At 37.5% G+C, this 14,448-nt stretch overlaps 1 protein-coding gene across 1 annotated transcript in view; it reads left to right on the top strand.

Annotated features, from left to right (window-relative positions):
- man1a2 (mannosidase, alpha, class 1A, member 2) overlaps window positions 1–14,448 on the top strand; it is a 79,612-nt gene that overhangs the window by 40,512 nt on the left and 24,652 nt on the right. Inside the window, exon 5 of the mRNA XM_079619000.1 lies at window positions 12,379–12,497. Coding sequence (XP_079475126.1) covers window positions 12,379–12,497 — 119 coding nt within the window. The remainder of the gene's footprint in view (window positions 1–12,378; window positions 12,498–14,448) is intronic.

Here is a 14,448-nt window from a genome sequence, read left to right on the forward strand (position 1 = left end):
TAATGATGTAATGAGTGAATGAGGATGAGCCCTGGGGCATGTTGTCTTCTCCGTGGTGACTTCATATACGACTGCGGCTCGGCTCAGGCAGGTGCCAAGCACCACTCTCTCCTGCAATGCAGAGACAAAGCAGTTTAACACTGGGGTTTGGGCTTTTCTCATCACCGTGCAAAGTATGCCAGAGTTGTGCGCGAGTACATCCCAAGCACGTGCTAAACGCTGATGGATGCACAGTACTAGACAGTTAGTCATGCGTTTTTCCTTTAAATGTCTCACACATTTCTGCTAAAGCCTGTAATGCATTCATCCGCCTGTGTTAAAATGGCATCTTCTCTACAAACAATGTAGATGTAACTTTTATAGCTAAGGCGTTGAAATGCGTGACTGTGCTTGAAGAGGGAATTTGTTCATTTTGTGGAGAAATATATGTATAAAATACAAATGTAATCCGTTTAAAAAAAATACACTACAATACATGTGCATATTTCTTGTGTTTGTGTGTGTATGTATATACATATATGTGTATATATTTCTCAATTAAATATCATGTTTGTACTGTTTTTAAATACCTCAGAAACATCACTACAGTACATAGTATAGCTGTATAAAACAGGCAAATTGCGTTCTCGCTCGGCAAAAGTCTAATCCCCAGCCAATACCACTTCCTGCAGACAGCAAACACATTCAATAAGTTGGGTCATGCCAGCTCTGCCATCTGAGTTTGAGGTGATGGATTCTTTGAGAACAGAACTCACCCTGCATAAATTAGTATGCGCAAAAGGTAGGGCTGCTTGTGTCACACTCAAAGCGTAGTGCCATAAATCATGTGAATACGTGTATATAGCCTACACATCTTGCATGATGTCTGCTTTCATAGCTGAATTTCTAAAGACCACCGCTGTCTGCAGCTTCAAGGGGATTCATAGTTTCTTTCATATAGCGCTTTTCTGGGTAGTCAAAGCGCTTTACACATACACAACACAAGCGAATTTCCTCAACCACCACCGATTGACCAGTTCATCTATATTTTTTATTTTTTTATTTTACCTGTCAGTAAACCCTAATTGTACAGTTTTTTTTTAAGACCTAGTAATCGACTAGATGTTCAGGCAAACTTACAACGAGTTGTTTTTGAAAATATGTACTTTTGCACAGACATCGATATCATGCCCACAGCACTGTTCTGAAATGACTTGTATTTAAGTGTTGTTCTTTGTTTAGTGTTACGAGTTAGTGCTTACTTTTGAGTTAGCATGTTTTCATCTGGCACAGAAAGAAAATGCTGCAAACCCTCCCAACTGACTGACTGTTTCCAGCTCAATTCCTGCTGCTTTTCCCGCTCTTCCAGGGTTCTGCTGGGATTCAACTTTTAATAGATGAGAAGATGCCAAGCGCACGTGGGAAATCGCACAAATTCGGTTCTGTGCAGTCCACAAGGAATGCACGCAAGCCCTTGACATGTTAGAGGAGACATGGAAACAGAGCACTAAAAAGAGTTGGAAATGGAAGAAAAAAGTGGAACAAATGTCATGACATAGCAGTGTTGGGAAACTTGTCTGCAATAACTGCTTTGAAACTGTAGACAAGTAGCTACACTAAAAGCTACAGTACAAAAAAATACATTTTATTTTTATTTACTTTTTTTCTATTTTATTTAGCCGTGTTTTACTTTACATTGAACCCCATTGAACAACTTTTTTTTTTTTTTTTTTTTTGCAGATTATTTTTTTGCAATAATTCAGAGCATTATTTATTTGGCACATAAGCATTTATATAGTCATTCAATAATAGTAATAACTGAATCAAAAACATACTCCTAAATGGCCCTGTTTGATTCAATATAATATTTGTGAATGTATATAATAATAGTTTTTTTTTTTTTTTTTAACATGTAAAATGCATTGCAAGCGTGGCGCAGTGATTAAAATTATTATTATTTTTCTCATTCAACTAATTGCTGTTAACTGGAAAAACTGCGCTGGTCTGAGCTGCAGTGTTTCTACTGGAAATTTTAGTTAAGTCAGTGGCATTGCTATTTTTTTTTTAATCGGTTACTCTCCAGCATGATACAGACCCTATTCTTGCTGCACTACCCGGATAATGGCGTGCCCCATGAGTCTCTACAGCATTAAAATGGTGCAAGAGTCTGTGTGTCTGAGAAACAGGGATCACTCCTCTCCCTCGGCATCACAACTACAGCCATTCATCAAAGTGCTGTGACTCAGTAAATATTCATCAGCCACTTACCAGTGACTGACAGCAAGCACAGCAAACACCAAATTACAAACAGAGCAGAGATAGAAGAGCGCAGGATGCAGGCAGAGGTTTGGTGAAAAAGGAGACACTGTGATGGAAATAGGCTGTTGAAATGTCTGTGCAGTTATTCATTAAGAGATCATGAGAGACAGACAGACACTAGTGTGCCCTTGAGAGCTGAATGTACGTGACTTGAGTGCCGATGTGTTATTTTGACCAGAGCACCTGTACATGGACTGTGATTGTATGTGTGTGTGAGTTACAGTGTGAAAAGCGCACATGGCTGCACCGGATTACTGTAAAAAAATTTAAAAAAAATAATCAAGGCTGTGAGTTTTTTAATTGCATCAAAAAAGGTAAATTAATCTTTTAGAGCCCAAAATGTTTGCCTTGATCAAGTCAATTTTCTTACCCTGGCTGGTATTTATTTTTATTTAGCATTTACATTTTTAGACTTAAGTCGTAAAATATATTTTGGTCATGGAGGAAAATCATCTTGTAACTCTTAGTGTGAGATTCTTATTAAGTGCCTTAAGAGTTTTATCTTGACCTTTTGAAGTCCTGCGTCCTTAATTGCGGCTCACAGTCCTGCAGTGTGACCGTTCTGGCAGCCGTCTAGTAAAGAATCAAGCAGCCCACTTTTACCCAGCCACATCTGACTCCAGGCCAGGCTTCAGACTGCTGTCATTAGTGCAAGGTTTCTGCAGTATTATTTCAGTTTTACATGTAAATGAGGACGTCATGATAGCTGTGTTCTGCTGACTTTAAATGGCCAGTCTACACTGTCAGTCATGAGATTCCCAACTTTGATGTAGAGCTTACTGTCTGCCATAAAAGACCATTGATGTTGGTCTGTCCGCCTTTGCTTTTACCCGAGATGCCTCGTCTTCATACAATCTAACAAGCAACAGTCAAGAACTACTGAGCTTTATACAAAAACCCATATACCATCAAATGGAGAGCCATGGTCATTATTTCTGTTTTATTCTGTAGTTTTTATTTATTTATTATCCTTTGTCATTCGCTGCAGCTGAATGGGTAGTAATGTCATATATTTTTACTATAACTAGCCTAACTACCATTTAAAACATGTTTTTGCTTGTTTTTTATTTCAGCAAGAATGCATTAAATTGATCAATAGCGAGAGTAAATAAAAAACTGTGAGTAAAAAACTGTGTGTGTATGTCTATATGTGGGTGTATATATATGTGTGTGTGAAATAAGAATATAAGCACTGATAATAAGCTTTAGCATTTTACTGTATCACAGCAAAATTCATAACAGGACCGTAAGCTATTCTTTAGCTTTAATGGTGACCTTGATACTTGAGGCAAACATAATTTCATTCTTTCACTGACACACTTAATTGGGGTGAGGATCTAAACATGATTTTCAGTGAACTTTTCTTTTAATATCGGTGTGTGACATTTTGCGAGCACGTCTTGGCAAATTGAGGCCGGTGGTATTAAGCATTGTAATTTTAAAATCGCAATGAAAATGGGAAAGGGATTAATACAAGAGAAAAGAATCCTCAGGAAACCGCACAGTTCAAATATATGTGATTTTTGTTTTCATTTCCAATAAACCAAACTTCAAAAGAATTCCTCATCCATGGCAAATTCACAGTACGCACACTCGAGCTTTCCAGTGTTGCGTTCTCTCAATATTTACAGAATCCCGCTACTTCTTTCCACTAGCTAAGATCCGCCTGTAGTTTCATTTGCAGCACCCACATTTCCAGGCATGCTTCAGTTATTTTGCAATCTGAGCCTGTACGGATAAGTAATGGCTAAGACTGTACAAAATAAACGTAAATTCAGAAATGATGGAAAAACGCAGCCGAAAGCTTCCAGCAAATGTACATGCCCCCAGACAACATGCAGGCTGTGTGGACATGAGCTCAGTCTGATGAAGGTGATCACAGCGTTGTATCTGGTCAGAATATACAGTATGTTTCATGTTCTGCTTCAGATGCTTTCTCCTTGTGCTTGTCGGATTTCTCGGGGGGAGGAAATGCAGAAATAAGTTTGACCTTAAAAGGTTCATCTAATATCCTTAGCGTTAACTGCACTGGAGCTTGAAATTAATGTTGGATTTTCGTTTCAAGAGCATCAGCAAAGTTACGTTTCTTGGGGAAAAGGCAAGTTGTTTACCCTGAAGCAGTCCGTAATACCTAACACGCATGTCATAATGTGATGAACCTCTGACACCGAAGGCAACTGCTGGGCTGCGTTTTTATATGAAGACAGGCTTTTAAGAATGCCACTACTAGAATCATAATGCCACTTCTGGAACAAGATCAAGTGAGCTTTAGAAACAACCAAGCTAATATATCATCACTATGGTGCTTATTTCTTGATAACTGAGCAATAAATTGGAAAATAGGATATTTATAAATAAAACCACTGCTTCAGATTAATTTTTTTTAAATTCCACCAACAGGATGTTACGTAAACGTTGAATTTTTATGTGCTTTTTATCCTTTCTGCATCTGAGTTTCATCGTAGTTTCAACAATAGTTTCATCATGCGCTGATTCACCAGGAGCGTGATGATCCGACCCCGCAAAACATTAAAACCTTTCATTGGTTACTCATATCAAGATGCATCTAAACAGCCTATCACAGCGGCCGTGTTCACCAGCTCACTAATTGGCTGTTATCTAGAGTTCAGCATTGCTTTTGGCCTCATGGCTCATTTGTGGAAATTGCACTGGAAATGTTTTTTTTCTATTTGCGCTTGGTCTCAATGCACTTTATGGAGTACAAATTGGTGATCATAAAACATTCCTTGAGAGAGATGCTGCATACAGAATAGAGCCACAAGGCAATTAGACTTTATTGTGTTTAGTTGAAACCTACAAAGTACGTGCCTTAATAATGTTTAGGTTAAAATTGGAGCTGTTTGATTTGTTGATTTTATTTGTAGGTCTTTCTGGTCTGATCTGAAGCCATTTAAAAGTGCTTTAAAATAATCTGGTCAGGCAATATTACAATCTTCATATAGATATTTATATTTTTGCCTGTTTATATACTGCTGTTAGTAAGGGCCAGTAAGAGGTCAGTAAGATTTTTTTTTTTGTTGATGTTTTTGTTTTTTGTTGATGAGTTAAGTTTTATTCAGCGAAGACACAATAAATGAATCAGAAGTGAAATACATTAATATGGTTACACAATATGTGTTGAGTAATATGTTCATCAAATAATCTTAAAAGAAATGTTTCACGGTTTCCAGAAAAATATTAAGCAGCACAACTGTATTCGACATTTATAATATTAAGAAACAAAACGAGCATATTAGAATGATTTATGAAGAATCATGTGACTTAAGACTGGAGTAATGGCTACTGAAAATATGCCATTATATCATGCCATATATCATCATATTTTATTATGTTGTTTTTTACATGACATTTTTAAAATCTATTAAAATAGAAAGTGATTATTCTAAGTTATAATACTATTTTACTGTAATTTTTTAACAAATAAATGTAGCCTTGGTTAGCACAAGAAGCTTTTTTCAAAGACATAAAAATTCGGCAACACTTTAGTTTAGGGTCCAATTCTCACTATTTACTAGTTTCTTATTCGCATGCATATACTAGTATAATGACATTTTATCAGTACTTATAAAGCACACATTATGCCTTATTCTGCATGACCATATTCTACATCCCTAATCCTACCCCAAACCTAAACTTAACAATTACCTTACTTATTATTAATAAAGCAGTAATTAGGAGTTTGAGGCAAAAGTGGTAGTTAATAGTGAGAATTATACCCTAATCTATAAAGTATGACAATAAAATCTTTAGGGTGTGTATATAAGATAAAATTCTCCAACAACTCCAACTGTGTGGTCTAATGTCTCTTGTACATTACTCTCTTTTTTCTTTCTACTGTTCTCTCTTGCACACACTTAGCCAGAGCAGTTTGTTGATGAGAACAGCAGATGTTGCGTTCAGGGTCCAGGGAGAATCAGTGGCTGCAGAAATGGTGAGCACTAAACTGTTAGATATGGATGGGGTTTGGCTCTCTCCCCCACTGCATTCCCTTGATAAACCTTTGAGATGAGACGGATAGAGGGAAAACGCCTTCTGACTCATGCCTTTCGCTTGGAGATGCAACAAAGTAAAACTCCTCCTCCTCTTTTTCTTATAAAAAAGTACCCACAGTCACAAACACACCCCTGTATTTTACTACAAACTGTCCACCACTGAAAACCTCTCTATTGGTTTTCTCTAAAGATGAAGAATCTGAAGAAAAACACAATCCGAACAATTAAATCATCACGCCGGCTACCACTTGCGTGTTCATATTAGAACAACTTGCAATCTGTCACCAAATGAAACTGGCAAGGATGACACTAAGTGGGGGAGCGTGGGATGAAAAGATGGCTTGTAGGAAGCAGAGATAGAAGCCTGGTCTGATTACCATTGGAATTCCCCAAGTAACTTTATTGAGTCCAATTTGATTTACACCAGCAAAGTCTGGCATCCAGAATGCCAGCCTTGTGTAAATGCCAATCAAGATTCATTCAGTATGATGAGGCCTGAGAGAGCCAGAGAGTGTGGATTTTAGTCAAGATGGGCAGTGTATTTATGGGCGTGTAAATGAGGTGGTGAGGGATGAATGTGCAGCCAGTTCAGTGGGTTTTGGGTTAGATCTATTTTTTTGTAACCTTTTTGTTTTCTTTGATTAATTATATTTTATCTTATTTGAGTTATATTGGTGAACTTGCAAATGAGGGACTAATACGTCTTTGGTGACGGTTCGATAGTGAAACGAAAAGATGTGGAAAAACACTGAAAATAAAATGGAAAGGGCGATAAAGAGGAAGGCAGTAAATTTAAGTATGGTCTTAAATGACGTAAGAGGACGGGGCTTTAAGTCTTGTAAAAAGAAGGATGAAAAGCAAAAGTGTTTGTGGTTTTTGAAGGGCTGGGGCCATTTGGGGTGCCTCTGGACAAACTGAAGCAGCAGTCTGGACAGATTAGAAGAGCTAAGAGGCTGAGGGCTGCTGGGTATTTTTAGAGTGATTTAGAGTTCCTGACAATAATGATGATGATAACACTGCGGTTCTACAGACAGAGAGAGAGAGAGAGATGCCACACAGCATGTCTCAACAGTTTTCCACTCTTGAAATAGTTTTATTTGTGGAATAACAGGATTGCTGAAATATGATCTAGTGGTCTGAATCCTTCATTTGAATTAGATATTTTTAAATGAAGAAATTGGTCCAGTTCACAAATCAGACTGATCCATTTCTTGAGTTCAAATCACTGTCTTAAAGGACAAGTTCGGTATTTTACACTTAAAGCCCTGTTTACAGACCGTATCTGATGAAATAGAACGGTTAAGATTAAAATTTGGACACATGCTCCTGTCCCGAGAATTTTAGGTTTATTTAGCGTTTGTGGACCTATTTTGCCGAACGCGTCACACCCAGATTCTTCCGTTGAGAGCTTGAATAATAGACACCAGTTGGTGGCGATAATGCACCTTTGCCAATTGCAAGCAAACCGCTGGCATTTCATTGAATACACAGAAGAAGCAGAAGAAGAAGCGGCGGAGGAATATCGTACCTCACACAGCACATTCAATACAAGTCAATGGAGGTGGACAAACACTACGATAAAACCTGTTGGAAAGCATCTTTTTCAGCGATTTTTTTTGGGATCATATCAGTGAACACCCCTGACCACTCGGTGAGTTTCACGTCTTTGTAAACGAAAGTTTAATGTGTTTTAGGAAGGAATCTGCCAGTGCACATAGACAACCATTGTGGGGGTGGGGGGGGGAAGCTAAATAAACCTAAAATTCTCGGGACAGGAGCATGTGTCCAAAGTTTAATCTTAACCGTTCTATTTCATCAGATACGATCTGTAAACAGGGCTTAAAGTGTAAAATACCGAACTTGTCCTTTAATGATCCATTCGCTGGGGTTAACAACTGACTAGTAGGGAAGATTATTGGTGTCATACACCGATTGTTCTGCGCAGCGCTGCTTTAAAGTGCCCCTATTATGTTATTTTTAAGTTTCCTAATGTTGTTTTGGAGTCTCTTACAACAGGTTTACATGCATCAAAGAAAAAAAAAAAAAAAGTTGCATTTTCTCATAATATACATTTGCACATCACCACATTTTTCTGTGATTCTCAAACGAATCGTCAGATGAATCAATCTCTCTAAATCCCTCCTTTCCGCGAGCTACTCTGCTCTGATTGGCCAGACAGCTCAGTCTGTTGTGATTGGTCTACCGTGTACAGTGCGTTGAAAACACTGTAACGAACAATGACGTTGATTTTACCATATCAATCCGAGCGCAAGTCCGATCATGAAACACTGGAATAATTATGGAGCTTATATTATGACAAAATGATTTGAATTTGAATTGTGTAAATCTGAATTATTTGCAAGTGTAATCTAACAAAATTGAATTTTAGGTGGTAGTTTAAATAGTTCTGAATTTGAATTTTTTTAAACGAATATTGAACATTTGAAATTTAACAAATTGAAATGTTTTTATGGCTGAATTTTATAGACATGTATTTTCAAACAGTAATATTCAGTTTAAAAAAATTCAGATTCAAGTTTTCAAGATGAAGAAATTCAGAACTTCAAATTCAGTTTTCTAAAATTCAATGTCAAAAATTCAAGTTAAAAAATTCAGATCTGACAGAAAGTAGGTCACAGGTCATCCACAGGGAAGAGTAGATGATCTCAGAAAAGTCGAACAGAGCATTTTGGCCAGTTGCCACTCTCTGAGGGACATTCTAAAACGCTTACGTGAAAAACGCTTAACGTGGCTCACTGTACGAAGACAGTGATATTAAAGGACCAAACTCAGTACAAATCATATTAATAAACCATACTTTGTATAAAAAATCAGATGAGCCCAGAATACCTACGCAACGCGTTTAATTGTGCGTTAAGCATTTCCTTACCATAGAAAACCGTTATAAGAAAACGCTTAACGTGGCTCACTGTACAAAGACAGTGATATAAGGACCGTACACATCATATTAATAAACCATACTATGTATAAAAAATCAGATGAGCCCAGAATATGAACGCAACGCGTTAAGCATTTCCTTACCATAGAAAACCGATAAGAAAACGCTTAACGTGGCTTACTGTACAAAGACAAGGACCAAACGTAGCCTACGCATCATAATAATAAACCATGTATAAAAAATCAGATGAGCCCAGAATATGAACGCAACGCGTTTAATTACTACGCGTTAAGCATGTTCTTACCATAGAAAACCGTTATAAGAAAACACTTAACGTGGCTTAATAAACCTTAAACCTGATTTTTTATACATAGTAGGCCTATGGTTATTAAGGACCATTTAAGGTTTATTAAGCCACGTTAAGCGTTTTCTTATAACGGTTTTCTATGATTAGAACATGCTTAATTAAACGCGTTGCGTTCATATTCTGGGTTCATCTGATTTTTTATACAAAGTGGTTTATTAATATGATTTGTACTGAGTTTGGTCCTTTAATATCACTGTCTTCGGACAGTAAGCCACGTTAAGCGTTTTCATATCGGTTTTCTATTAAGGAATTTGCTTAACGCGTAATGAAACGCGTTGCGTTCATATTCTGGGCTCATCTGATTTTTTATACATGGTTTATTATTATGATGCGTAGGCTACTGAGTTTGGTCCTTGTCTTTGTACAGTAAGCCACGTTAAGCGTTTTCTTATCGGTTTTCTATGGTAAGAAATGCTTAACGCGTTGCGTTCATATTCTGGGCTCATCTGATTTTTTATACATAGTATGGTTTATTAATATGATGTGTACGGTCCTTATATCACTGTCTTTGTACAGTGAGCCACGTTAAGCGTTTTCTTATAACGGTTTTCTATGGTAAGGAAATGCTTAACGCACAATTAAACGCGTTGCGTAGGTATTCTGGGCTCATCTGATTTTTTATACAAAGTATGGTTTATTAATATGATTTGTACTGAGTTTGGTCCTTTAATATCACTGTCTTCGTACAGTGAGCCACGTTAAGCGTTTTTCACGTAATGTCCACTCTTGTCATGAATCGCCCGGAGGTAAGTGATTCTTAAACATGAATGATTTTGTGTTTATATGTTAGGTTAGCGTTTTCAGCACGTGGGACATTTGTCTAAGCGGTCTCTGGTGTTTGTTGTAAAGTAGCCTACATTTTGTGAAAAATTGATTAGAACGCCACCTTGTCTACTAGACCTAAGTTACACAGACAGGACGCGAGCGGCGCGACGCAACAGCTTGAAGCGACTGTTGCAAAGAGCTGGGACTAGGTCAGAAATAGGATGGGGAATCCGTGTGCTGTTGGGGATTTCACGGGTCGCGTCGCACCGTTCGCGTCCGGTCTAGACTGCGTCGTACATGTAATAGACCTCCGGGCGATTCATGACAAGAGTCAGAGAGTGGCAACTTCTTGAACCACCAACCACGTTCGCGCTGGAAAACTTCCGCAGTCCCCAATTGGCCAAAATGCTCTGTTCGACTTTTCTGAGATCATCTACTCTTCCCTGTGGATGACCTGTGACCTACTTTCTGTCAGATCTGAATTTTTTAACTTGAATTTTTGACATTGAATTTTAGAAAACTGAATTTGAAGTTCTGAATTTCTTCATCTTGAAAACTTGAATCTGAATTTTTTTAAACTGAATATTACTGTTTGAAAATACATGTCTATAAAATTCAGCCATAAAAACATTTCAATTTGTTAAATTTCAAATGTTCAATATTCGTTTAAAAAAATTCAAATTCAGAACTATTTAAACTACCACCTAAAATTCAATTTTGTTAGATTACACTTGCAAATAATTCAGATTTACACAATTCAAATTCAAATCATTTTGTCATAATATAAGCTCCATAAATAATTAGTTATTCAAAGTGAACCTCCGTCGCAAGGACGACTCGAGCAGGACTTTTCGCAGTGATACGCTATTATGAGATGTTGCAACTGTAATTCCTCACCATCAGCAACAAGTGCATGTCCATCAACAAACCGATTATTTTACTTATAACGTTAACGGCACTTATTTATTTGCAGAGTATTTTTCAAATTTATTTCTTAATTTATTTCTAACTGGCTTTACCTTCACATTGTAGAGCACAGCGTCTTCTCAACGGTTTGAGGGGATCCAAGTTTTCCCTTGTGTCTGCGCATGCAATAAGTGGGCGGGCAATATGCTAATGTTTCATCTTGACGTCACAACGAAACGGCTTACGACTCGTTTGAAAAACGTTTCATTTCATTGACTCAGAGTTGACTCTTACTTTTGAAAGACAGTAACTTTATGTACGATGCACTTTCAGATTTAAAACTTAGCAGGATGTTTTCATTCACTTAGAGCCATGTTACACGCTACATGAAAGGTCTTTTTTTTTTAAATCCATAATTGGGGCACGCACGAACACACCTAATGTGTCCATAGGAACTTAAATTTCAGTCTTTTACCTTTTACAATCATTATTATTCCTCTAATGTCCTTTGGGAATTAAAATATATATTTAATATACTTTAAAATGTGATTTATTCTTGTGATGTCAAAGCTTAATTTTCAGCATCATTACTCCAGTCTTCAGTGTCACTTGATTCTTCAGAAATCACTCTGATAATGACAAGAAAGAGCAGCAAATTAGTATATTAGTGTTGAAAACAGTTGTGCTGCTTATTTTGGAGTAACAGTGATCAATTTTTTCAGGATTGTTTGATGAATAGAAAGCTCAATGAACAGCTTTTATTTTAAATGGAAATCTTTTGTAATTGTAGCCATTCGATGTCAAATCAACCAAATTTCTGAAACATCCCCAGCTTAAATTTCTGATTTAGTTTTTTTGTTTTTCTGAAAAAAGACAAATATAAATTGTGGTAAAAGCCAAAATATTAAATTTCATGGATGAATATTTACTAAATAATCCAGTTTTGTAGAGGGGGGGTCAAAAAGACAATTTTGGTTTGTGTTTCCTCAATATGCTCTGCCTTTAGCTTCACACTAATGCCAATGAATATTGCTTGCATCAGATGGGCCTTATGTAACGAAGTTGGTTTACATTTTAATTAGTGTGGTGCATATGTATTCAGTAAATATTTCACATCCTCTTCTTCGCAGGTAATTCCCAGATGGGAGCCACTATAGTAGACGCCCTGGATACCCTTTACATTATGGGCCTCCACAACGAGTTTAAGGACGGCCAGGAGTGGATCGAGCAAAACCTGGATTTCAGTGTGGTAAGTGGCCAAGACTCAGACATGAACACACACACGCAGGATCACCAACAGCACTTGTCTTTGTAGGTTTGGGGCAAACCGAGTCTGTTTTTGTTTATAGACACAGTGATATCTCAGGACACTGTTATTTCACAGTGGTGAGCCGTATACTTTGGCAGCAGACTGACACAGCTGTATTAACAGTCGTTCGACACCCCATAACTCCTCAAAGACTTCAGTCCTCAGCGTGTGTGAATCTATCAGGTTTTGATCAGATTGTGCTGGCACTTTGTTGAAAACGTGTGGCGAGAAAAGAGTTGATGTGACACATCACCGTATCCAGGAGACAAGACTGGCGCCATGGAAACAATGCGAACCTCCGGAGCTCTGCCTCCAGAATTAGCCGGTGATGTTGAGAAAAAAAAATGGCAAACAAAAGAGACGTCAGAGAAGGAGCGGGGCCAGTGACTGGCCCCAGGGGCCCTGTGTCTCCTGCTCTCTCTCTCTCTTTCTCTGTCTGCATTCACATTCTAACCCATTAATGGGATTTCTCCAGTTTCTCTCCCTATCAGTTGTTTTTCCGGCCTCTGCTTCATCAGATATGGAGAATCTGTATGCTCTTCTTTATCAATCTCTCTGGTCTCCATGTGTTGTGTCATTTTTCTCCCGTCTCCCCTCTGCCGCCTTTCTCCTAGCAGGACTTACAGCGCCTGAAATCTCCTCGAGGTGTTTAGTTCATCTTTTTGGCTTTTCGAGCAGTGGCCTCATTTCTTCTCTCTCCCCTCCTCACTGTTTCTTTTGGACAAGTGTATCTTATGAAGCATGTGCACTTTGAGGGATGACTCACGCTTGGACCGTTGGGTCTGGCCGTTGAGGGCTCAGCGTGTCACAGTGGGATGGAGGTGCTGGAAGGATTTTTTTTGGAGGAGGGGAATAACTGCAAGCTGCAAAGCATGGGCGAGGAAGGGAAACGTGAAATATTGGTTCTACAAAGAATATTAAGCAGTACAACCATTTTTAGCATTGATAGTAGTATTAAATGTTTCCTGAGCAGCAAATCAGCATATTATAATTATTTCTAAAGAATCATGTGACTGAAGTAATGATGCAGAAAATTCTGCACAATTACATTTTAAATTAACATGGAAAACAATTTTTACTGTTTATTGTTAGTTAATGATACCTAATTTATTATTTGAGAATTTATGAAATAAGTTTAAATTAATTATTTAAATCAATTGGGTCTTATTATAAAGCGTTGTCCATTTTTTAAATTAAATTAATAGTTCACCCAAAAACGAAGCAAAAAAGAGAGAAAAAGTTCTCACCCTGAAATGAAAATCATACAATGATTGGACCCCATGGAATTTCATTTTATGTACATTAGAAGAAGAAAAAAACTTCTTTTGTGTTCCACAGAAGAAAGAAATGCATGTCTCTCTCTCTCTCCCTCGCTCTGCTTCTCTTGTGGTGATGGATGAGGCTGTCTGCCATCAGCATTAATCGCAGCTGTTAAACCAAAAACTGAATTAATGGACCTTGGTCAGGGAACGGTCATATCTGAATTAATCTGGTTCACGTTCACTTTTGTCAAAATTAATAGACATGCTAAATGAATGCTAAGTGAAAGGGTTGGTTAAAGCATGTTCTTGTCTTATCAAATTAGTGTAAAACCTTGTCAATATAAGATGCTTTAGAAGCGTTATGTTACGAACTAGAAAACCTGCTTGTATTTCATAAGCAGTATACAAAAACAGGTCCTGTTTTTAGGTGCTGTGGATTATGGGATTGTGAGATGGCTAAAACAGGATTTTGGGAGTTTGTACAACCATGTCATTGAACTTAACTGTGTTTAGATGTTTTTTTCTGCATTGGGTGAATGTTATTTTGTTATACTAGACTTAGCACAAATATATTGTATTTTATACCTACATTACAGTTCAAATGTTTGGAATCAGTACTTTATTTTTAC

This window comes from Phoxinus phoxinus, assembly GCF_949152265.1.
Source record: "Phoxinus phoxinus genome assembly, chromosome: 7".
Lineage (NCBI taxonomy): Eukaryota > Metazoa > Chordata > Actinopteri > Cypriniformes > Leuciscidae > Phoxinus > Phoxinus phoxinus.